The sequence below is a fragment of the Triturus cristatus genome, chromosome 6 (genome assembly GCF_964204655.1).
Source record: "Triturus cristatus chromosome 6, aTriCri1.1, whole genome shotgun sequence".
NCBI classification, from domain to species: domain Eukaryota; kingdom Metazoa; phylum Chordata; class Amphibia; order Caudata; family Salamandridae; genus Triturus; species Triturus cristatus.
The window spans coordinates 823,711,543-823,736,467 of NC_140589.1; the positions used below are offsets into that span (position 1 = coordinate 823,711,543).

A 24,925-nucleotide genomic window follows, 5' to 3' on the forward strand; every position below is an offset into this window, starting at 1 on the left:
GCCACCTCGGTGGGTGATGGGATTCCGTTGTTTCCCCCAAAACGTTTTCATTCTACTTAGTATTTTCTAGCCGGCTTAGATATTTGCTGTAGAGACCATAGTTTTCTTCTTTTTGTATGATATGCCATCGTAGTACACCAACCAAACTTACAGGTAGGCAGCCATTTTCTAAGGTAGCACTGTTTGTGGGTGGGAGGCCTGCAGTACTACTTCCACCATGCCCCCTTGTTCCCCAGCTCATCAAGATGGAGCACTCCCTCCCTCCCAGATGCATGTGGCAGCCATTGGATTTTGCACTTCAAACTAACAGGTAGGTAGCCATTTTCCAAGTCTGTACTGTTTGTGGGTGGGAGGCCTGCACTACTACTCCCATCGTGCCCCCTTGTTCCCCAGCTCATCAAGATGGAGCACTCCCTCCCACCCAGATGCATGTGGCAGCCATTGCATTGTAAACTTCAGGTAGGTAGCCATTTCCTGCCCTCTTGTCCCACCCCTTAATAGGATAGAGCCCTCCACCACACAAACAGAGATGTGTCACAATTTAAACCTAAATTTGACAACAGAACAGGTAAGTAGACAGTGCATGCATCCAGCCATTCCTAAAAAAAAACATGGTGCCATATGACAACACCAGCCCTCTCATCGCACAAAAAGTCACACAGATCAAATTGCCACTTACAGTGTGCAGACAGCTAAGCGGATGTAACTGTCACAGCATCCAAAGTGTGACTCATTAATTCACATGTTGAAGAAAGTCTGTGCACAATCATGCACAGCACTGAATGCCATGTGTAAGTGCCATGTGGGCAGAGCATCAAGGACCATATGAAAAATAAAGCAAGCATGGTCTGTAGTACAAATTGAGATTTGCGCATGGCATGACAAAGGTATGCATGAGATAACAATGGCTAGTTCATGCTCAGATGAAATGTCTGGCTGTCAGTGAAGCAGGTCGAAACAGAAAGGGGGGGGAGTCCCTTGTTGGAACTAGGGCTCTCACACACCCCAGCAAGCTAGGTGTCATGCTTCATCATTTGAGCCTGCCCCTTGTCAGGTCGGCGCTGCAATACCTGACGTGCACCCAATATTGGGGCTCTTTGGCAGGGATCTTTTGTTCCTGCCGATGGGTGCAGTGGGGGTAAAGGGCCCTAGTGTGTGTAGATGTGAGTGATAAGTGTGTGAATATAAAATAGGTACTGTTAGTCCACAAGCAAAGAGTTTTTATTATGGTGGTAAACAGCCTAAGTAAAAATAGGTTGAGGTGGGTATTGAAACTAGTGGTTACGTAACTAGTTGTGCAAGCCCTACTCTCAAAGAGATCTACATGTTTCATGCCATGGTGGCCATAATGGTCAGGGCACTTCCTCAGGATCAGTGTTAAGAACTATCTACAAACGTTGGTACGTGAAAAATCTACATACCTAACAGGTTTCAGCAAGGTAACCTGGAACAAAAAGACGTGAACTGACAATGAACAATACATATAGGTGCACTCATATGATGAAAAAAGATCTTAGCTTCAATATGCAGAGGTAGAGAAAGAAATGTCATAAAAGATAATGAGGCAAACAAGGGAGGGAGAGATGTTAAAAACAGAGATAAGGCGGTGCATAGATGCACCAACCAAATGAGTGAGATTATAAAGGTATCTCACAGTAAAGATACGATGGATGTGGGTATAGGAACACGGTGGAGACTCACCTATACCGCTACCAAGGAAATCTTGCAGCAGTGACCGGCGGGCGTGTGAGGACTCCAATTTGGGTCCTGAAGGCGGATGCCGGTGGAGTAAAAACATAAGTTAGGGGAATAAAAGGTAGTGGATGCGGCAATTAAAAAGTGAGCGTGTTGCTGCTCGGAAAGCCCCTAGGGGGAGAGAGACAATGGGGAACGGGGAAAGACACCAACCAGTTAGGGCGGTGTGGTGTGCAGCCATGGTGATCAGGCAACCAGAGGCGGGCGGTCTAGTGGCCGATAACAAAAGAGGAGACATGGTAAACTGACCGGACTCTCCTCGCGTCGTCGAACACCCACGCCGTCCCCGCTCGGCAGCGAGAACAGCCCATGGACGGTAGCGCCAATGTAGTACAAAACATGGAGTGCGTTCCGTGCCGCTCCTCGATTAAATTCTCACCTGGGTGGGATTCCGGGTTGGAGCGTACACGGGGGCAGAGAAAACATTTGGTACTCACCAGCGTGGAGAGACGCTGCGGCTCGTAAACCTACCCCTGCCGCCGGACCTGGGATGGTGAAGGGTAAAACGTAGTGCGAGCCTGATATGCTACAGAATGGTGACGTGTGTAAGGTCATGTGATCGGGGGAAAGTCTCCAAAAGCACAGTGGTACTAGGTCGGCTGCGGCGGCCATATTGAAACGGGGTGGCGGTACAATAGAACATATGGGACATGATGAATACGTAGAGGCGCAGCAGCGGCAAATGAGATAATTAAGTGGTAAGAGGAAAGGACTAATAATTGTTGTCCAAATAAAATAAAATGAAATCACACCAGGTCAGTAAATGACGTAAACTCACAAGTCATGAACACCGGTGGAGTATGTAGTAGGGAATTAAACACGGGGGGGAGAGAGGAGGGAGAGAGCGGTGTCTGTTGGGCGCCCGGTAAAGGGACCCTCCATAAGGTGTCATAATGGCAATATGTATCAGTAGACAAAGTATGTGTATGGGGGGGAGGAGGGTTTCTTTTATAATCCCTCCATAGCTAGACAAGGGAGGGGTTCTCATGAAGTAGAACGTGTAGGGGGCGCAGAAATCGGTACAAAGCTGGGGGAGCCGAGGGATGGAACTAGATCTGGGGACAGGAAGATCCAATCAAGTGATTACTCGCACTTCACCTGTCGGCTCTGATATAAAGATCTCCGTGAAGTAGGCTCCATAACGGGTGCCTGATCGGGCATTGCAATATAGAATTCTGGGCATGTATGCTGGACCTTATTATAAAAGCCCATACCATTACTTCCCCTCCTTTTTGACTTAATGATATGCACGGGTTTTGACCCGCGGGGATTTTTCACTAAGGTTACCAAACGGTTGTTATTAGACTCCTTTGGCCCACCCCTACTTGTCTTTCCTCCTTATCATTCCTATTTGGTTTTGATTGATCTTCCCACATGGAGGACTATTAAGGATTAAGCTTCGGTGATGAAGCAGCAGCAGAGATATTACGAGCACCGTCCTTGTTGGGATCTGATGGCAGTTCTGCCTCGGTCAGCCAATCAGAGGATTGGTCCTCTTTATCTAACATAAAGCATGAGTGGCTTAAAGTCACCCTACACGGGGCTATGATGACCGAATATTTGAGAGCCAATATAGCTCCCAATGGCCTCATTGTTAACAACTTTCCCCGCCTCTTCTTAGAAGATGCTACTTTCAAGAAAGAATGGTCCCTAGTTGCTTGGAAATGTACTAGGGACTGGCTGATTTTAATCATAAATACAGCCAAAAGGATTGCAGACGCTCTACTAATCAGAATCCAAGCAGCAGAGGGTGCCATTAAAGTTACTATTCAGACGGCAGCTTACAAGAGCAAACTATCGGAAATAAATGCGGAACTTGCAGAGAATCGGGAATATCTCATGAAACAGAAAATCTCTAAATTGCAAAAAGATATCCAGAAATTTTCGACCGAGAAAGTCTATCCCTACCTCAAGGCAGACTATACGAGTTCAGTTACTGGATACTCTTCAGATGATAGTTCCAACACTTCACGGAGGGGTTCTTCATCCAGTAATGACTCCAACACTGGGAGTTGGAACAATAGGAAGACACGGACCTACCAACCACCCAATTTTCCTCCGTACAATGCCCCGCCCTATTCGGGACATCCCTTTTGGCAATACCCACCCTATCCACAAGGCCCACCACCCTTCTACCAGACCGGACCTGCACCTCATTTTTTAGACAGAGGTTGGGGCAGAGGAAGAGGGCGCAGAAGAGGCCAAAAAAGAGTACAGTGGCAGGACCAACCGACAGGATCGGTGGAAACCAGGAGTCAAACCAAGGGGAAAAGAAATTGATTGTGAACTTATCTTCTAGAACCATTTCACATATTGAGGAACAGGTCTTACAGAAGGGATTAGGCTTTGTTCCCACTCCTAGAACTGACACGTTCAGGGATCGTTGCGAGATACAAACCTTCTTTCGCAAGATCCGCCTTCAAGCCTTTTTTCAGGATTAACCAGCATATGCTGCCACTGATTCAGGCCTCCATAAACCATCAACTTTCACTCCCACCAGCGCTATGGTCCCCAACAAGGTCCTCACCTTTGAACAAGCAGTATTGAAAGATTTCAACTCCACTACTAACTCAGCACGTTTCCATAATCTCTCCACTGTAGAGATAACGGCCATTAGAACTCTGGCAAACGACGATGCTATTACGATCAAACAAGCTGACAAAGGTGGGGCTACTGTAATTATGAACACAGTAGATTACAACATCGAATGTGAGAGACAATTGAGTGACAGAAGATACTACACTCCAATAAGAGAGAACCCCACACAGAGATTACATAATGCCATCACTGCGATGACATTTTCTGCAGAATCGGTAGGGTGGATCTCGAAAAAAGAAGCCGAGTTCTTAACAACCAAGGAACCGGTTGTGCCCTACTTCTATTGTCTCCCCAAAATTCATAAAGGGATGACACCTGTACCTGGACACCCCATTGTGTCAGGTATAGGTTCTGTACTGGAGCCTCTCTCCAAATTTGTGGTTCACTTCATACAACCTTTTGTCAAGGAAACACCTTCCTTTGTGAGAGACACGACTGATGTGTTACGTCTCCTTGAGGGGGTCCAACATCCCAATGAGGTGAACCTTCTGGTGACATTGGATGTTGAGGCCCTCTACACCAATATTCCCCAAAGAGCTACTTTGGATGTCCTCGAAGACATCTTAAACGATGCCGAGTGGAACTCACCTACCCCAGTTTCATTCATTATGGAATGTGCCACTATTGCGCTCACAGAGAATTATTTTCAGTTTGGTACCCAACTCTTTCATCAGACCCAGGGTACTTCAATGGGGAGTACCTTCGCTCCCAGCCTGGCATGTCTGTACATGTCCGCTTTTGAGACACGTAAGATTTTTGATGTTGATAATCCGTACCTTTCTAACATCTTATTGTGGAAACGGTTTATCGATGACATCCTCATCCTCTGGAAGGGAGAGATGACAGAATGCAATGAGTTTTGCACGTGGATTAACACCCTTAATCCCCACTTGAGATTCACCAATACGATCTCCAGGAGTGAAATTCCTTTCCTTGATCTTTTGATTAGGTTGGAAGCTGGGATAATCTCCACCACCCTCTATCAAAAACCAACAGATAGAAACAGTCTGCTGCTTTTCAGCAGTCATCACCCCAGGGCATTGAAACATAATCTTCCTGTAGGCCAGTTTCTCCGTATCAGAAGGAACTGCAGCACCCTTGGTGACTACAAAAAGGAAGCAAACACGTTGAAACAAGATCTGCTCCAACGTCAATACCCCAAACAGGTGATTAATGATGCCTATAAAAGGGCGCGGAACAACAACCGAGAGGGTCTGTTGGAGGAAAGGATGAGAGAACCAGACTCCACCATCACTTGTGTTACCACCTACACCCCAGATTCTAGTCGTTTGAGGAGCATCATTCGCAAGAACTGGGGGATTCTTAATACTGGTACTTTAAACCTCTCTAACCCCAGATTCGCTTTCAAAAGAACAAACAACATAAAAGATATGTTGATACATACTAGACCTAAGCAACGTCGTGACACAACACAGAACACCCTCTGGAACTTGCCACCAGTCCAGGGACACTTTCCTTGCGGTTCTTGTTCTGTCTGTCCCCTAACCAAGGTTACTAAACAACTAAGTCTCATGAGCAGTTTTGTGTGGCATTTGACTAAACATACCAACTGCAACACAGCCAATTGTGTCTATTTGATGAGATGTCCTTGTAACCTGATCTATATAGGGATGATGACAAGACAAGTGAAGTTACGTATGATGGAACACAGAAGCACCTTTAGATGTGCTAAGACCAATACCAAAATGACTACCCACTTTAAGGAAAGACAACATCCTCCTGACTCCTTTGAATGGTGCATTCTTGAAGCACACCCTGGCATGACGAAGGACGCCTTGTTCCGCCTGGAACAACGTTGGGTCCTGAGATTGTCATCTGATAGATCAGGACTTAATGAGGATATTCCCTGGAGTATGTTAACCTCTTAAAACTGAGTGGTCCTCAGAGTGATTATCTCCCTTATATAATTTACCAGCATTGACTCGGTTACTTTATACAGGAGGTTTGTTATTAGCTTTATGCCTTTAGCTCTTATCTCCTTTTAACAAATACCTGGTTAACAAGGACTCCAATGGCCTCTCTTGATCGTGCTTGTATATTCCTTATTCCATTAGCGTTTTTACGCCACTAAATCCATAAATTATGTGGGACTTCGCGTTATGCAACTTACAGGCGACTGCGGGGTCACCTTTATCACTGGCATTGTTATATACAAATTACTGTTTAGGAAAGCGCCCGCTCCTTCAGGACCGTAAATCCACTAATGGTCCTTTTTCTATTGCTTCACTCGGCTTGGGTCCTTCCGACCTTTCCAAGATGGCGCGACTTATTGCACAGCGCTCTAGTTGCCAAAACCATTCTACCCGGAAGCACAGGGAACACGTACCCGGCGTCCTTCCTCCATTTATACCTCACTCAGCAACCTCTCGGTCACCAGACTACTTGGACCGGTCGATCCGCGGGGGTAGGGTTAACTTTCTGATTCATCCTGAAAACCGTGAGTAACCTTGACGCTTTATCTCTTTTTTTTTTTTTTTTAAGTTTTCAAAAACCTTTATTGGTAAGAAGGAGATAAACAGGGCAGCTGCCCGCAGTTCGCTTAACAAGAACAAGGCTCCGCCAAACGGACGGGCCTCCTCACTGTCACTAACACAGCCGTTCAGCCGACATCCCGGAGGACCGGCGGCGTCTCAATTACCCAACGTATGACAAGTATATCCTACTGAGCCTGACTGTGCATAGCATCTACGCTACTTCTAGCCCATATAGTAGTCTGTGGGTATCACGGGGAATCCTGGACTGTCAGCCCGAACTGGCGAACCCAAGCACACTCTCATGAAGTCCAATCACAACCCTGACCCCCACCCCCCCACCCACCCAGCGCACGATCACTGTCTCCTCTGGTCATCCTTCCCCGCCTGTGTGTGTCCACTGTCACGTCAGTCCCGCTCAGCCAGTCGTGGCACTCTACCACCATCAGTCAGCACACCACTCCACACCGCACATTTACTCTCACGTTGCCCCCGCCCCGAGGACCCCATGGGGCCTACTGTAGGCCCTTTCACATGCCCCTCAGGCAAACGATCATACCAACTCGCAGGCCAGCGCCACTCATCCACACAGTCACCCCAGGTCCGGATCAGTAGCCGGAGCGCACTCCGCTGGCGCCCGTCTATCAAGCTCCTCCCCCTGCGCACTCCCCCCGTCCGACGGTGCCGGGGCCTCAGCCGTTAAATACGTCCTGTATAACCCCCAGAAATTCTTGGGACGACTCTTCGTGAAAGTGCTGCAGGGGGGTGTGGGTAGATTGAGCCAGCCCAAGCTGGTCCCACATTTTGGCAACCCCATCTGCGAATAAATCCTCCATCCGCGTAATGCCCAGTGCGTCCAATGCCTGGACCACTCCCCTCTCCCTCAGCGGGGGGAGCCAAAGCACCCATTCCACCGGTAGCAGAGGGGAGTACAGAAGTGCACAGTCGTGCGCCCTCATTAACGCCTGCCATGCATGAGTCGTGGCTTTGAGGGAGTCCAGTCGCCCCACCGAGCGGTCCGCTGGTTGGAAAACGACCGCAGGCAATGGGAGCGGATCAGCGAACAGACGTTCCAGGGTGACATGGGGGACATCCGCGCTGGCATGTATCCACGCGTGTAGGTGTGCCGCCTGCGCGACCCTATAATATCTCTCCATATCTGGAGCCCCCAGCCCCCCCATTTCGTACGGAAGGGTTAACACCCTCCATTGTACTCTAGGCTGTCTGCCACCCCAGGCCAACTTAATTAGAGTTTGGGTCAGCTGCTTAAAAAAGGCCTTAGACAAAACAATGGGGATGTTGGTGAAGAGGAACAAGAATCTCGGTAAGATGACCATTTTCATGATAGCTATTCTGCCCAGCAGGGATAAGGGCAGACGGTTCCACGACTCTACATCCTCGACCAACTTGGCGTACGCCACTCCATAATTTTATTTGAGTAACACCTCAGGGTCTTTATGTAGCCGTATCCCCAGGTACCTAACCGAGTCCGTTGTCCATTGCAGTGGATAGTCCATTGGGAATGGGGCCGTTACCGGCGTCAACGGGAATGCCAGTGACTTGCTCCAGTTCACCTTGAGGCCGGACAGCGCTCCGAACCTGACCACCTCCCGTAGTATGGACGAGAGATTCTCCTCCGGGTCCCGGACATAAAGCAGCGTATCATCTGCATATGTGGAAATACCAATTTGATAGGTGGGAAAATTAATGCCCTCGTAGTGGTGGTACTCCCTGATAGCGCACGCCAAAGGTTCCGCCACCAGGGCGTAAAGAAGAGGGGAGAGAGGGCAGCCTTGCCTGGTTCCCCTGCTGACCCTGAAGGCTTCTGTGACCCGGTCGCCCATTCGTAGCCTGGCTGTGGGCTGGTAGTATAATGCTCCCAGCATCTGCAAAAAGGGCTCCCCCAACCCAATCTTACGTAACACCCGTACCATAAAGGGCCACTCAACCGAGTCGAACGCTTTTTCCATATCCAGGAAAATGGCCAAGGCCTTGTTTTCCGGACGCACGTGTTGCATGGTCCCCAGTACCGTGCGAATATTGTATGTAAGATTTCTGGCAGGTATAAATCCCGCCTGCTCTGGCGCCACGAGTTCCGGCACCAGCAGCGCCAAACGCGTGGCCAGCACCTTAGCATACAACTTTGCATCTACATTGATGAGTGAGAGTGGCCGGTATGATCCACACACGTTAGGGGGCCTCCCTGGTTTTAGAATGGTAACTAGGAGCGCTTCGCGCATAGTGTCCGGCATGTAGCCATCCTGGCATATGCCATCGAATAAGGTTATCAAATGTGGGAGGAGCTTATCTTTGAATGCTTTATAAAATGCCACCGTCAGCCCATCAGCCCCAGGGGCGCTGCCAGACCTCATTCCCTGTAGTGCCTCCAAAATCTCGCCCTGCTGTATGGGGAGCGACAGGAACTCCCTCTGAGAGTCGGATAAAAAGGGCATTTTGATATAACTGAGGTAATCCTCTATTTCCTCCTCCATCTGGGCGGACTTGGCTGTATAAAGCCCCGCGTAGTAGTCCCTGAACTCGGCGCTGATCGCCTCCTCCCCAGTGACCACTGTGCCAGCCCCCGTAACCAACTCGTCGATGACCAGGGGCTTCCTGCTATTACGCAGTATCCTCGCAAGCAGGGAGCCTGGGCGCTCGCTCTCCCCGTACACCCGGGCCGTAGCATACTTGCCCATATGTTGCACCTCCCTGTCCGCTTCCCTGTGATATTCCGAGACTAACGCTTGAATCTGAGCCTCCACCGCGGGGTCCGCAGATGACTGATGTCTCTCTTCCAGCTGTACCAGCTGAGACTCTATATCCTTAAGTCTCCCCCGTATAGATTTTAGTACACCAGAATGCTTGGCCATGGCCATGCCTCTGATGTAGGCTTTGAACGAGTCCCAGACCGTGTGGAAACTCTGGACAGAGCCCAAGTTGTTGTCGAAGAAGGACTCTATATCCGCCGCCAGTCCGCCCCGGAACACCTCGTCTAGTAGCGAGTATGGCGGAAGCCTCCATGTAAATGGTGGGATACGTTTAACCGAGGTATCTAGTATTAGGAGTAGCTGGGAGTGATCCGAAAGCGTACGTGGGAGGACCGCACAGCCCTTGACCATCGCAAGTAGCGACTCTGACGTCAGCCAATAGTCAATTCTAGTGTGGACGTCGTGGTACGCAGTGTAGTGCGTGTATCCCCCCTTCCCCGGGTGTCCCTGTCTCCAGGCGTCCGCCAAAGTGAGTCTGGTGAGCTCCGCCTGCATGTGTAAGGCAGCAGCCGCCGGGCGTCGCACCGGCCCAGAGGAGCGATCCAAAGCTGGGTCAAATGTGAAGTTAAAGTCACCCCCCCACACCATGCGGGCATGCGTATAGCGGCGGCAACAGGCGGCCAGAGCCGCATAGAACTCAGGGTTATCGTAATTGGGCCCGTACACGTTGACTACCACTAAATCATGACCCTTCCCTGCGCACCGGGCAATCAAGTAACGCCCGTCCGGGTCTGCTTCTAGTACCGTCAGCACCAAATTGGATCGAGGATTCACCCAGGTGACCACAACCCTGGAATGCGAGGTGAAGCCTGCCGCAACGCTGTTACCTGCCAAGCCCCTCGCATTAAGCATATGGCTCGTGAGGGGGAGGTACGTCTCCTGTAGAAGCGCCAGATCTATATGATGCCTACGCAGGTAATTCAGCACTTTCCTCAATTTACGGAAATCATTCAACCCCCTCACGTTCCATGTCAGTGCCCTCAGGGACGCTTTATCATTATCACCAGTCAGTTCACTAGGTTCTCCCGTCACAGATACTCTGCGTTACAGCGGTTGCGTCTCAACTGACCCAAAGCAGAGTGCCACCCACCGACAATTATCAGACCACTCAATCCAGACACAGAGCAAGGCAACAAACGACCTACCACTCCACAGTGCGTGCGAACCCCCCACCCCAAACCCCAACCCACCCCCCCGCCCACAGCCGACCTCCCCCAACCTGGCCAGACAGTTCCCCCATTCACCCTCCCACCCCCCAAATAGAACAAACACTCCCCACAAACATCCCCCCAAACCAGACCCCGCAAGGACCCTACCAGTCAACTGCGCTAGGGCCGAGGTTACCAGGCACTTCAACAATCTCAACCTGGCAACGAGCCAGAGGATAGCGCACCTCCGCCGCTCCGCCCTCGAGTAGCCTTGCTGCTTGACGAGCTACTTTCCCATCTCCTACAGGAATGTCAGTGGACTCCCCACAGCCCTCTCCTGTGGTCTACATCACCTTCTGACGGGCCAGCGCCAGCGGCACATTGGGGCTCCCGCTCCTTCTCGCATAGCGTGCGAGTTAGCCAGCAGCATGCCCAACCCAATGTCCAGTCTCCCATGGGAACAGATCCAGAGGGACTTAAGAGTACACCACGTGTTATGGTTCCAAAGAATGTCTCATCAGGAGGGGCACCCCGTAGTACCTAAGTGCCGGTTTCTCAGTAGCAACTGTCTGTGCAGTTCCCAAGTGCCCCAGCCCCAGCCAGGGCGATACGTATCCCTCGAACAGCAAGTGAGGCCTAACAGACTGTTTGCATGCCATGCCCGGCCTCCCACCCGTATCTAGTCCTGCCCATCCAGGCCCGAGGTCGTCTCCGAAGTGTCCCCTGGACCCCTGGGGCTATTCTGCCAAATCCCGAGACCATACCTTCAGGGATTTCTGGAGTTCCCTCGGGTCAGTAAAGAAGTGCGAGTGTCCTTGCCTGTTGATCCTGAGCTTTGCCGGGTAGAGCATGGCGTAGTCCAGGCCGAGGTCCCGAAGCTGTTGTTTATATGGTGCAAACTGACGTCTCTCCTCCTGGACTTTCGCCGTGATGTCTGGGTAGATCGAAATGTCCATGCCCTCATATTGCAGCTTGCCTTTTTCTCTGGCCACCCGAAGCGCCACATCCCTGTCTCTGTAATTCAGGAGCTTCGCGATGATTGGCCTCGCCGGCGCTCCCGGCCTGGGGCGCGGACCCAGCGATCTGTGAGCTCGTTCGACCACAAACATGGGGGAGAACACGTCCTCACCTAGCAGGGTGCGCAAAAGTTTTTCGACAAAGAGTTCCATCCTCCCGGTCGGGGTCGATTCCGCCACCCCCGTGATGCGAATGTTCGATCGTCGTGAACGGGCCTCCAAGTCCTCAGACTTATCCTGAATGACCTGCAGGAGCTTGCTGAATTGTTTGCGGTCCGCGTCCCACTCTGTTTGGGCTTCTTCTACCTGTGTGACTCTCCTCTCAGCCATGTCCAGTCTCTCCGCATTTTTGTCAACACGTTCCGACATGCGGTCCATGCGATATGTGAGCGCATCTAGTTTGGCGTCAATTGCGGTCAAACTGCCCTGCAGGCCCTTCTCCATCGCGACCAGCATCTCCCTGATGTCCGCGCCTGCCGAGGTCTCAGCGCCCGCCCCGCCGACGGGTGCCTCCTGCCCCTGGCTGGCCACTCCCTTTGGCTTGCGCGGGTCAAACGAGAGTTTGGGCTGCGTTTTATCACCTTTCCCCATGTCGGTGACTCTCTGCCGCCGCACCGCCAGGCCTGTATTCCCCGGTCAGGATGTCGTGGCCAGTTCCGGGACCCCCGGGGTATCGGGGGAGTAATGGGGCACCAGGGCAGGGCTACCGAACCCCCTTCAGGGCCGGCTGCTGAATTCCCTCCTGTGACCGGGGTCGTGGCACCTCAAGGCCCCAACGCAGGATCGTGGTCCCGCTTCGCGCCACTCAGATCAACGCCCGGGGCCACCTCTCTCCACTGACGGGTCTCCCCAGCGCCGCTGGTCCAAGTAGGTCGTCGCGCTCCCGGGGGCCACAAAGCAATCCGCACTCACCCCGGCGACGGCCCGGCTCAAGGTGCCCGGGCACCCCCTCCGGATCGCTTCTGGCACTGGGGGGGCACTCCGATGGGCATCGCCTGTATGGCTGGGGTTCCGCTTCGCTCCCTCGGTCCCAGCAGCTCCGCCGCACCCGCGGGAGCCCGTCGTCCAGTCACAGGGCCCACAGCAGGGAGGTCCGCCGCTCGATGTTCCCCGCCTCTCTGGGGCCTCCAGACCGGTGTAGGTGCCGCCGCAGTCGTCGATCGCCGTGAGGCCAGGGTCAGGGCACCACAGGCACACCTCTGCTCAGAAGGGGGCGCCCGGACCCTCAGCGCCCCCCGGAGCCGTCTTCACCTCCGCCGATTTAGGCCGCCGCCCGTCCGCCTGCTTCGCCGGGAGACCGGGTCAGCGTCTCCCGGCCCTGCCGCACGTCTGTGCACGCTCTACGGGCTGCCTCTCACTACAGCCCGAGGATGACGGCCCAGTCCGGCGCGCACCCCTCCGCTGCTTTCGAGCGCTCCGTTCGGCTCCACCGGTGGCTACAGAGGGCCGCAGTTCGCACCGCCAGCTTCCGGGGGGGCTCCCCCGTCAGTAGCGCTGGGCAGCTCAGCAGCACAGGATAGATGTGCGGATTATTTGAGGGCCGAGACGGAGAGCGATGCGCTCACACGTCCGCCATCAACGCCGGCAAGCTCCGCCCCCTCTTGACACTTTATCTCAGTAGCATTGTTTCTTTTCCAAAGCATAACAGTACGATTATACACTGTGACACGCGAAACTCGCTTGCCTATTCGGGGCACTAATCCTTACAACTATAAGCGATTGTGACTCCACAATATCTTGACTGCCTAATTATAAGCCATTGTTGTTTTGGGCAATATACTTTACTAAGGGTATCTGCTCATTCGGCCAGGATTTGCTTCCTACTATGCTTTCAGCTTTCCTTTTAGTGGGTGGAGACACGTTACCGTTCCTCCGTTACCTGTATAGTTTTTAGACCTCCTGTTCAGTGACACTTCTTAGACCACTGATTACTAAGAGGTTCCTACATTAGGCACTCCCTGTACTCATTCCTGGGAACACTATCTCTGCGGATTATATGTGACATCCTGTGTAACATTAACTTGCTTCTACTATATATCAGGACACTAGATCTCAGTGTTGGCGGCGACCGGTACCATTATGGCCCGGCACGGACTGAACGAGGGTGAGCCACTTTCTTATGATATTTTTACCGGTTTTCGTAACACAAGACCTCTCATGCAATTCATATTTCTCAAGTGTTATGATTCCCTGAGATTTTATTTCACATCATTTCCTTGTTTTCCATCACCCAAGTGTTCTCAAATTGATTGATTATTGTTTTATTGCATCAAGCATGTCACTGCCCTTTGGCCCAAATGCATGTATTTAATGCACTACCACGAACCATTGAACCGGCAGTATTGACTTCCAGTGAAATGATGCTGTACCATATTGATTTTGACTGTTCTAACTGTTTTTATTCATTTCAGGTTAATACTTGTTAATCTTAAAAAGAAGTTGATCCGCACAGAAGCACATGCTGATTTCCTAATAGAATATGTGAAGTCGGGCACAATCCCCATTGGCCTACAGGTTAGGAATGAACCAGGTCTATTTATAGAGAATAAAAGATTTCTGGAAGTATGGACACAGATCTCAAATAGATGTAGTAGGGATTGGATGCTCCTTATCATTGAGACAGCTCAGGAGTTGATTATTATTGAAAAAGAATCGATAGAAAAATTAGAGCTAGAGTTGAGAAATAGCACAGGAATGGAAGATGCTAAACGTAAACTAGAGGAGATCAACAGAGATATCGAAGGATACAGAGATTATCTTATAAATAAAAAGACCAACAAACTCAAAAAAGATATTGAAAGATTCAGTGCTGAAGGAGTCTACCCATTCCTTAATGAGAAATACTACCAACAAAAACAAGAGCAAGGGTGGGAAAGACCATATAATAGACCCATTTACAGAAGAGGAGGTAGAAAACAGGTTACCTTTTCAGATACATCAGGGACGAGCAGTGATGATGAGATTGGTCATAAAGAAGATAACAGCAATAGGAATAATTTTGTTGAAACAGGTCCCCAGCCTTTTTTAGATCAAAGACCCAGGCGGGGACAGAGGTTCAATTCGAATCAAGGGAGAGGACAACAATTTCGGGGCCCTCCACCTCCACAACAAGAATATCTGAGAACGAGAAACCAACGCTATTGGCGTCAGACGGAACACCAGTAGTAAATGTATCTAACAGAAACCTCACTGAAACAGAGATTAAGGTACTCAGTAAAGGGTTTAGTTTTGTTCCATCTACAGGGATTAATAGGTATCAATTGGAGAAAGACTTACGAGCCTTTTTTAGAAAAATTAGGCTTAAGAGATTCTTTGAGGATCGCCCATTAAGGGTCAACAATAATGTCTCTGGTCTTAAACCTAGATCCTCCTTTACCCCCACCTTAGCCATGGTGAGTAAAAATCATGAGATATTTGAAAAAGCGGTAGAGAGTGGGATACAATCCATTCTCTCCCAAAACCCTAGACAATCTGACTACAATATGACCAGAGAAGAAAAGCAATCCCTTAAATCTTTGAAAGATGACCTGAGTCTAACCATAAAACCTGCGGATAAAGGTGGTGGAGTAGTGGTGTTCAATACCTCTGACTATGAACGAAGGATGTTAGAGATGCTTGCTGTGAAAGAACATTATGAACCAATCTCTAGAAATCAACTCACTAAGCTTATAAGTGATTGTCATAAACTTTTGATTGTAGCAAAGGATAACCTATGGATTTGTGAAGAGGAATTCAAATTCCTGAATAACGAAGAACCTAGGATTCCAGCACTGTATGGTCTCCCCAAGATTCACAAAAATCGAGAGAACCCACCCATGAGGCCCATCGTCAGTAGCATCGACTCATTAACTGAGCCCCTCAGTAAATATGTAGACCACTTCCTTAGACCCATAGTAATGGACCTTAAATCATATGTGAGAGATTCCTCCCATATGATATCTCTGCTTGAGGGCCGGTCATTCTGTGGGGAGACTCAATGTTTAGTGACTCTGGACATTGAGTCTCTCTATACGAACATACCTCAAAACGAAACTGTAGAGGTGGTCCGTAGAGCCATTTCTGGCATTGAACTTGAAGGTGTAGAAAAAGGTTTTATTGTAGACTGTGCCAGGATGGTACTCATGAACAATATTTTTCTGTTCAAAGATGAGCTCTTTAAGCAAAAGAAAGGTACGAGCATGGGGGCGACCTGTGCGCCGAGCCTGGCCTGTCTCTATGTCGGCGAATTTGAGAATAAACATATCTTCAACGAACTCGCTCCATTTTTTGAAAATGTAGTGGGTTGGTACCGCTACATAGATGACATCTTTTTCATCTGGGATGGTACCATGGACCTTCTTGATGAATTTCTACTTTGGATTAACTTGGGCGACCCCAACTTAAAGTTCACATCACAGTCAAGTAAATCGAGGGTCGATTTCCTAGATATCTCTATCAAAGAGGTAGATGGGAGTTTGGCGGTGGAACTCTTCACAAAACCGATGGCCAAAAATACTCTGTTGCATTATTCTAGTTTCCACCCCAAATCACAGCGTGACAATATACCCTTCAGTCAGTTTCTCCGCTTGCGGAGGAACTGTTCTGATATCAAGGATTTCTATAGACATGCGGAGACCATGAAACAGAAATTCAAGGAAAGAGGGTACCCGAAAAAACTAATTTCACACTCCTTCAAACGTGCCAGATTTTATGACAGAGAAGCTATGTTTAGCAATACTGTCAAAGAGAAGAAGGAATCTGACAAAGTGGTCTTTGTAAGTAATTTCTCCCATATCAGTAACCGTATCAAGAATGTCATCAATAGCAACTGGCATATCATTAATAATGAGGAAGAACTCAAGTTGGAAAGACCCATTTTTGCTTTCAAAAGAAATAGGAATTTGATAAACGAACTGGTCCATACGTATAGAGAGAATAGGGGCAAAGTACAAAGCACGTTGGACAGAGCCATTGCCATGGGAAACGTAAAGTGTGGCACATGTAATGTCTGTTCACTATGTATTGAGTCAGATAGTTTGGAATACAATGGACACAAGGTATCCTCTAGATCCCTTAATAACTGTAGGAGTAAAAACATCGTATATTTCCTTAAATGTCCATGTGAGAGAGGTTACGTAGGGGAGACAGGCAGGGAGCTTAGAACCAGACTTCAAGAACACCGCTCCGCCATTAGAACTAAGAAAGTTAATGCTCCCCTAGTCACCCATTTCATTGAAATGGGCCACAATGAATCAGACTTAAAATGGTTTATCCTTGAGAAGATATGGATGGGGCCTCGCGGAGGCAATATGGAACAAAAAAGAAAAATCAGAGAGCAATGGTATATCTCACTTTTGAATACAGTGAGAAATGGTCTGAACTCGAGGGAGGAATGGGATCGTTTGATCAGATAACGGTTCCTTCCCTCACGAGTTCTTCCGAATATTAAGGTCTGTCATTGCGCCTAGAATCTGTTCTATATATGTTGCTCTAAGAAGTTCTTTTTCAAAGTTTTTTCCAAGATTTTTCTGTAAAAAGGAACTCGCCTCGTACTGTTCTCTGATACATACCTGTAATACCCTTAATTGATTTCGGTATATCCTGAATTCTGGCTTTTCGAATATATTGTTGCACTAATTTGGGTTTTTAGGCATTATTTATGCGGTTGAAGTGAGTTTGCGTTTGCAAACAACGGGTCTTTAATCTTTTTTTGCCCTTACTCGTGCGCACAGCATGAAGTGTGAAGGATAGTAATGGTTAGCAATAACGATATAAAAATTGCTTGCCTTTCTTCAAGTAGAAGGTTTTTTGATTCGTTTTTTACTCCGTTTGGGAATTAGTTTTGAACATAACCTTGTCGCAACCTGTGAAAATCCCTTATTTAAAGTGAGGGTGTTGACATAGGTACGATTGGACTATGTACCTTTTTTGCTCACTCTAAGATGGCCGCCTTGTATGCCATTGGAAAACCTCAGTTTATATAGCTCTCTGCAGGCTAATATCGACCTCGTTTTGATTTTTCACGAGGTTGCATCGTATCGGCGTTTGAATATAATGCCAACGGTTCTCTCTATTTGGTACTTTAGAAAGAGGACGGTAGGTGGGTTTTATTTTCTGTTAGCTCACCCCGTCTATACTCTTTTATATACCAGTGGCTATCTTTTGGTAGTCAAAGATGGCCGCGTTTTTAGGTCTATTCTCGCGGTCATTTTTCAGATGTTTCACAGCTGAGGCTGATTGAATGCCCTGCCCCGAGGAGCAGGGGTTATAAGAAAGCTCTCTCTGTTGTTCATTTAGAGACGCGCTTCATTGGGGACCAGGTCAAGGCTTCAAGATTTCCACGTTCTGCAACGGGGTGAGTGTAGTTTGATTAGGGCGAAGTTAGCTTTCTCGTGTTACCTCTGGGAATCCGCTGACTAGCAGCTATTTAAGATGCAGTTTCAGGGTTTTTTGAGTTTGCCAAAAAATGGTAAAAAGTACCCAACTGTTTGTGGCACAGCAGCCAGTGTTTGTTTTAACAGTAATTTTTGGGACTAAATACAATTAATTTACACATGCCACTAACAGGATAGAAGTAGTCATAATAGGATAGAAATAGTCAATAAATGTGCATACTATAGCTGAGTTTATCGAGAATTATGGACATAGGATTGTAACAACAAGAGATTTAACCCATACAATCCCCTTGTCTTATTCTCTACCCTTTACAGAAATCTTTGGAATCTCGAGAATACTTGTGAATCGAGATCCAACCAAATACATCAGCTAATGAAGTATGGATATTTAGGACGGATATGCTCTTAAAAGAATAGAGTATTTCCTTACCCTTGAGACGTTTTTTAGACGGGATTGTTCCCTATTTTTAGTAAGTGGAACTTATATACGATGTTGTTCTTTGGGGCTGGGAGTTGGTCCATATGATATTTATGTTTGGACTTCTCTTACAGTTTAAACCGGTCCCACCTTCCTCATACTATGAGCGCACTTTAAAACGGATACATAGGATGGCAGGTATATATAACAAGACAGATATGAGGGCATTTCATCCTCCTTTAGTAGGCTTAAAGGTGAGGCTATAATTATATCCGATTCTATTTTTTCAGATTAAGAGGTGTGTTCCCTTATGTACCCTATGAACTTATCGCACTCCCGTTAAAGAGAAGTAAGGGAAGGAATCCACAAGTACCTACCGCTTGGATGTACTGGCTAGAATAGAAGGTAATATCCCTCACTTAATAGAAACCTAGCTGTTCTATTCAAATAAGAAGAGCGCATGGATGATGTGTTGTGAATAGCTTTGTTAAAGATTGGCTGTACATGTGTGGTTGTGGTTGATGAATCACCAGGAGAACTACACCTCTCTTTCCTATAATGGACTCTGCTGCCCCTGTTAGAGTTCTGCAATTGGTATAGGGATTTTTATTAAATTGTGGACACCCATATAAGGTTTTTATAAAATTGTTGACGCCCATGTATGGCGTGTATAGATGTAAATCACAATTGTACAAATTGTATATTATAGATGGGTATATTAAATGTATGTCTTTTTTGGTTTTTAATGTCAATTTTTATGATTTGTCTAGATTCTCTATATTGTGGGAGACCATAATTAACTGTCCTGAAGAAGGTGGTCTTCTATTTTCTGTTTTCCACCGAAACGCGTCGACGCAACTTTAAAAAAAAGGAGACTATAGATCGGAATGACATCTGTTCTCCGGAAAATGCAAACACTAAGTATCTAGTGCAATGAGAATAGTTGATCTAGATCATTTGTCTTCCTTTGTTTTTTGATTAGAAAACATCTTTCTTACTTGTGTTCTCCCAGTGTTTACAAATGATCCTTAGGATAAAATTGGTTTAATATATTTTTACTGTATGTTTTTTATTGTAAATTCTTTATTTGTTAACTGTCCAACAATTATAACATTGGGCGCAGATTTTACTGTCTTGTGATTGCTATAAAGAAATGTTTTATCATGCCATTGTTTCTAATAAAATATAGAAATTTTTAATTACGAGTCCACATGTGGTTAAGACAAGGGTGCTTGTTCTGGTGAGTGAATGTTTTGTTGTGAGTAAGAATCTTTGAGTTCACCTGATGACGTGCCAAATAGGGGAATTCTTCTCTTGACTTTAATCTTTGTTGACACCAAGGTACCCCCATATTTTTTAGGGTGCTGTAAAGTTGGCCGCTTCTCACTGGTTGTGTTGGGTGACCACCACCAAAAAATGTGTAGGTAGTACAACACAAGGTCCTGAGGAATTGCCATCAAATTTGATAACTAGGCAAGAAACATGTTGACCTCTTTTTAAGCGTATCAAAGCACAACATTAGGTGATGATACGCGACGTATTTATTTTAATTAGGGAAGTAGCCAAACTCATTAAAATATTTTTGATTGGACTATTTTTCTCTATTTTAACATCACTTAAACACTTCACTTTCACCTACACTAGGACCCTTACTCGCACTTCACCTGTCGGCTCTGGAATAAAGATCTCCGTGAAGTAGGCCCCATAACGGGTGCCTGATCGGGCATTGCAGCACCGGCCCGAGTAGGAGCAGACCCGATGATGAAGCAAGACACCTACTTGTCAGGTGTGTGAGGGTCTTTTTCCAATAAGGAGATCACTCTCCTATGTTTCATTGGGTTCAACCATACAGTTAGGACATGTCAATTTTTGTTTTCTGATAGGAACTTCATACTCAGGGCCTCATGTAGGTAGCCAAATACCGGTCGGTAACGGCCGATTTTCGGTAAATATGCCGTTACCGACCGGTATTCAGACAAGTGAGATGTAGGAGTCCAAAAACCACTTTTCGGTAAATATGAGGCGGTAAATACCGATTCATATTTACCGAATTCCAAAATACCGAATCAGAGTTACCGAATACACAATTAACGAATCGGTAAATATGAAGTGGTAAATATGAAGTGGTAAAAATTAAAATGACATGTAGGAGCACTCGGTAATTAAGAAATCCAAGAAAATCGGTAAATAAGAGTCGGTAATTAACACGGATTGAAAGCAGGTGGTAACCATCAACAGTGCAGATAAGCAATCCCAAAATGCAACAGCGTGGACAACATGGCCGCTATGTACGTCATTGCAAGGCGCCTACGTCTACAGGCAGCAGGACTGAGGGTTTGGCGACGGGAGGAACGCATCTACAGACAGCGCATCACACTATTCCAGCTGACTGATGCAGAGATACATGAGAGGTACAGGCTACACCCCGAAACCATCATGGACTTAATCAGGGACCTTCACCCACTCCTGGACCAGCCAATAAGAAGGGCGCACGCCATACCCCCACATGTGCAGGTGCTCTGCAGCCTACATCTGCTGGCATCCGGCAGTTATCAGGTGGTGACAGCTGCGGTGGGTGGGGTATCCCAGAGTTGCCTGTCACGTTTCTTCATGAAGTTCCTGGATGCCATGATGCAGAGAATGCACCACTACATAAGCTTCCCAAACACACAGGCTGCACTGCAGAAAACAAAAACAGACTTTTATCACATGGCACAGTTCCCCCATGTCATCGGCTGTATTGATGGTACACACATCCCAATCTGTCCACCAGCTGACACAGAGCACATCTACAGGAACAGGAAGTCCACCCACTCCATCAATGTGCAGGTGATCTGTGATGCAGGGAACATCATCACAGATATTGTTGCAAAGTTTCCTGGGAGCACCCACGACTCTTACATCTTCCAGAATAGTGGGATCTACACACGACTGAGTGCCGGAGAATTCGGAGAGGGATACCTGCTAGGTAAGTAACAGTGACGCCCCTTGAAACCTGCAAATCATAGTGTATAGAGGCATGTTACTGATGGTTCCCTTTCACTCATCTAGGCGACAGTGCATATGCATGCCGGTCATTCATCCTCACTCCCTACCTACACCCAGCAACCCAGAGTGAGAGACGATACAACGTGGCACACAAAACAACACGCAATGTGGTGGAGCGCACGTTTGGACTACTGAAGAGCAGGTTCCGCTGCCTGCACAAGAGCGGAGGCGCACGCCAGTACAAACCCATCACCTGCTGCAAGATTATTGCCACTTGTGCAATGCTGCACAACCTTGCCACGAAAAAAGGTACAGATGTGGAACTAACATATTTTGAGGACAACGAGGATGAGTCCGGCCAGCCAGAGGGCAACGCAGCTAGAGTGCCAACTGCAATCGATGGGAGAGAGAGACGGGCAGAGATCACATGCAACTATTTCTGAGTAAGTGAGGGGACACAGCGAGTTGTGAGAAGTCATGACGTAGTTTTAATGTGGCACCACGCCATGAACACATGAAGAAGCCAATCTGGCAATATCCCATCTATACAAGGAGTAAGTCCAGGGTTACGTCACCCAATGGGAAGTGGCTAAGCAGGGCTACATCAATGTTTGCGCATACGCGCTGCAGTGGTGGATTGCATGGCCTGTGCATCCTCACTAGAGCCAACCCCAAGCCGCCTACTGCTCCTGCGTGCTTCTGGGACGGGGGGTGTGATGCTGCTCCTGCTGCTGGTGTCGATGCTCTCCGCAGCATCCCCTGCAGCAGTTGTCGACGCCTGACTAGTCAATAGCACCCCTAGTGCACTTGTCACCTGCACCATCCCCCGAGACAGGTCGCTGCAGCACTGTGTTAGGCCCTCCTGCATCGTCACAGAGCGCCGGCACAGTAGAGAAGTCGCAGTTGCCAGACGGTTGAGTGCCCTGCTGGTAGTGTCCCTTCTCTGGCGTTCCCGGCGCCGTGCTTCGATGTCAGCATCTAATTTGCTGCACAACTGCTGGATTGACTGGGACATGTCCCGAATGCCCGCAGCCATGCCGCTAATGTTATTGTCCATGTTGACTAATGTTGTCTTCATCACCCGCATGTGCCTCTGGACTGACATGACTGCCTTTGATTGCAGGCGCTGTTGCTTCAACATTTGGCCCTCGAGACCCAAGAAGACACCATGGCCGTCAATGGGTGCTGGTGGACTCTGGACATGCGACCTGCGGCGCCCTCTTGCTCCCGTCTGTGCTGCCTGTGAGGTGTGGGGCACAGTGGCATGGCTCCCTTCCTGGGGCCTGGTGCGGTCTTCTGGGCCCATGCTGTCGTCTGACGAGGTGTCTAAGGCTCGTAGCCTGGCTGCTGGACGCCTCCTCATTCTCACACCTGCAAGCGGAGATGTGGCCGGTGATTCGAACATGAGTGGCGATGCTGGCTCTGGTTGAGGTGATGCTGGCTCTCGGTGAGGTGATGCTGGCTCTGGGTGCGGCGAGGCTGGCTGTGTTGGTGGTGCGGCTGCCAGTGGGCCTGCTCCCTGGTCTGAACTTGTGCTGGCTAGAGGTGATATTTGTGGCCGGTGTGCCGTCTCTCCTGCAGCATGCCCTGTCCTGCATGATGTCACATCTGTGGACAGAAATACAACATTGGCTCAGTGTCCCCGAAGGGCTGCATTGCAAGCGTCACAATAAATCATTTCACATTCCAAAATGTCCTCTGTCTCCTTGTGCCTCGAGTGCGTGACATGCCTTGTTGCCCTGTAACATTTACGTCATGGTTAGTGTTACCCTGACTACATCTCCCGGAATGCATTGCCTGTCTGCACTGACACGTGTGGACTGCAGTGTGATTCTCGTTTCACAATGGGGGATGTGGGATAGGGGTGGGGGGGCTACATTGCTGTGCTTTCGTCTTACCTTGGTGTGTTGCGGCTCTGGCAGAGCTGTCGGCGTCCCCGAGGCCCACGACGCTCTCTTGCTCGATTGTGGCCGCCACCAGCTCCTCCAGTTCGGTGAGGGCAGGTGCCCTGTTGGTTCCACCTCCGGTCTGGCTGGCCTCCTTCTGGATGTCGCCCATCTTCCTCTTGGTTACAATCCTCAGGTCATACCAGCGCTTTTTGAGGACCTCAATGTCCCTGTGGGTCACTCCCACAGCATTGACCTGCGCCTGGATGGCCAGCCATATGTTGCGCTTTTCAGCCTCAGGCACTTGCAGGGACTGCCTTCCAAACAGCTTCTGGTGCTGCTTCACCACCTCCTCCACCAGCACCTGGAGTTCCTTGGGGCTAAATTTCAGCTTCCTCCTCCTTTCCCCTCCGTCTCTCTGTGTTCTCTGGCTGGACATGCTGTTCGTTTTCCCGCTCGCACAGGCAACGGCTCCCTGCCTCTCCTCTGCACTCAAAGCCTCTCCAGGGTCGGCTAATTATGTACACCTGCCTGGGTGTGGCCACTTCCTGGTTGGGTGGGCTGTCGTTGCACAGGATTAGCTGTTTCGTCAAGTCATGTGATTTTATTTACCGAATCCGTACATACCGATTCGGTATTTTCCGATTCGGTAAATACCACCTCGGTATTTTCCGAATCGGTAAATACCACCTCGGTATTTTCCGAATCGGTAAATACCACCTCGGTATTTACCGATTCGGTGAATTCCGATTCGTGATTACCGAATGTTACCGAATCGGTAACTGTTACCGAATTTTTACCTACATATAACTTACAGATTCTAATTTACCGATTCGGTACGGCTCGGTATTTAAGAACCGGTAAAATTTATTTACCTACATGAGGCCCTCAGTGTTCTAATATAGTCTTCTGGGCATGTATGCTGGACTTTATTATAAAAGCCCATACCATTACTTCCCCTCCTTTTTGACTTAATAATCTACCCTTTGGCCAATTTTTACGTATCAGACGCAACTGCACAAGGGTGTCTGATTACAGTACAGAGGCAAGAGTTCAATCATCTAATTTGAAGGCCAGGGGGTATCCCGAGAGACAAGTTCATAACTCCATGAAAAGAGCTAGGAATAACCCACAGGAATCACTTCTTGAAACACGAACTAAACCCAACACTGACATACTCACCTGTGTTACCTCTTTTACACCAGACTCTACAAGAATTAAGAAGATCATCTTGAGAAACTGGAACATTCTAGACACAGGCAGTCTGAATATACCGAAACATAGGTTTGCTTACAAAAGAACACAAAATCTCAAGGACCTCCTGGTCCATACAAGACCTAGGCTAAAAACAACTAACAAACAACACACTATGTGGGACCTTCCCACAGTAACTGGTCACTTCCCTTGTGGCTCATGTGTGGCATGTAGTTTGACCACTACTACTAAGGGCATCACTTTCAAGAATGATTTCCACTGGGTTTT

The 24,925-nt window shown here is 48.4% G+C and overlaps 1 protein-coding gene across 1 annotated transcript; it reads right to left on the minus strand.

Moving 5' to 3' along the window:
* Positions 1-19,012: 19,012 nt before the first annotated feature.
* On the minus strand, positions 19,013-23,882 carry LOC146817931 (uncharacterized). The gene is made up of 3 exons (XM_085609713.1): positions 23,456-23,882; positions 22,961-23,165; positions 19,013-19,154 (listed from the first exon to the last, which is right to left on the minus strand). Exons 1-3 carry the CDS (start codon positions 23,880-23,882, stop codon positions 19,013-19,015), a joined length of 774 nt encoding a protein of 257 aa, XP_085465839.1.
* Positions 23,883-24,925: the final 1,043 nt, after the last annotated feature.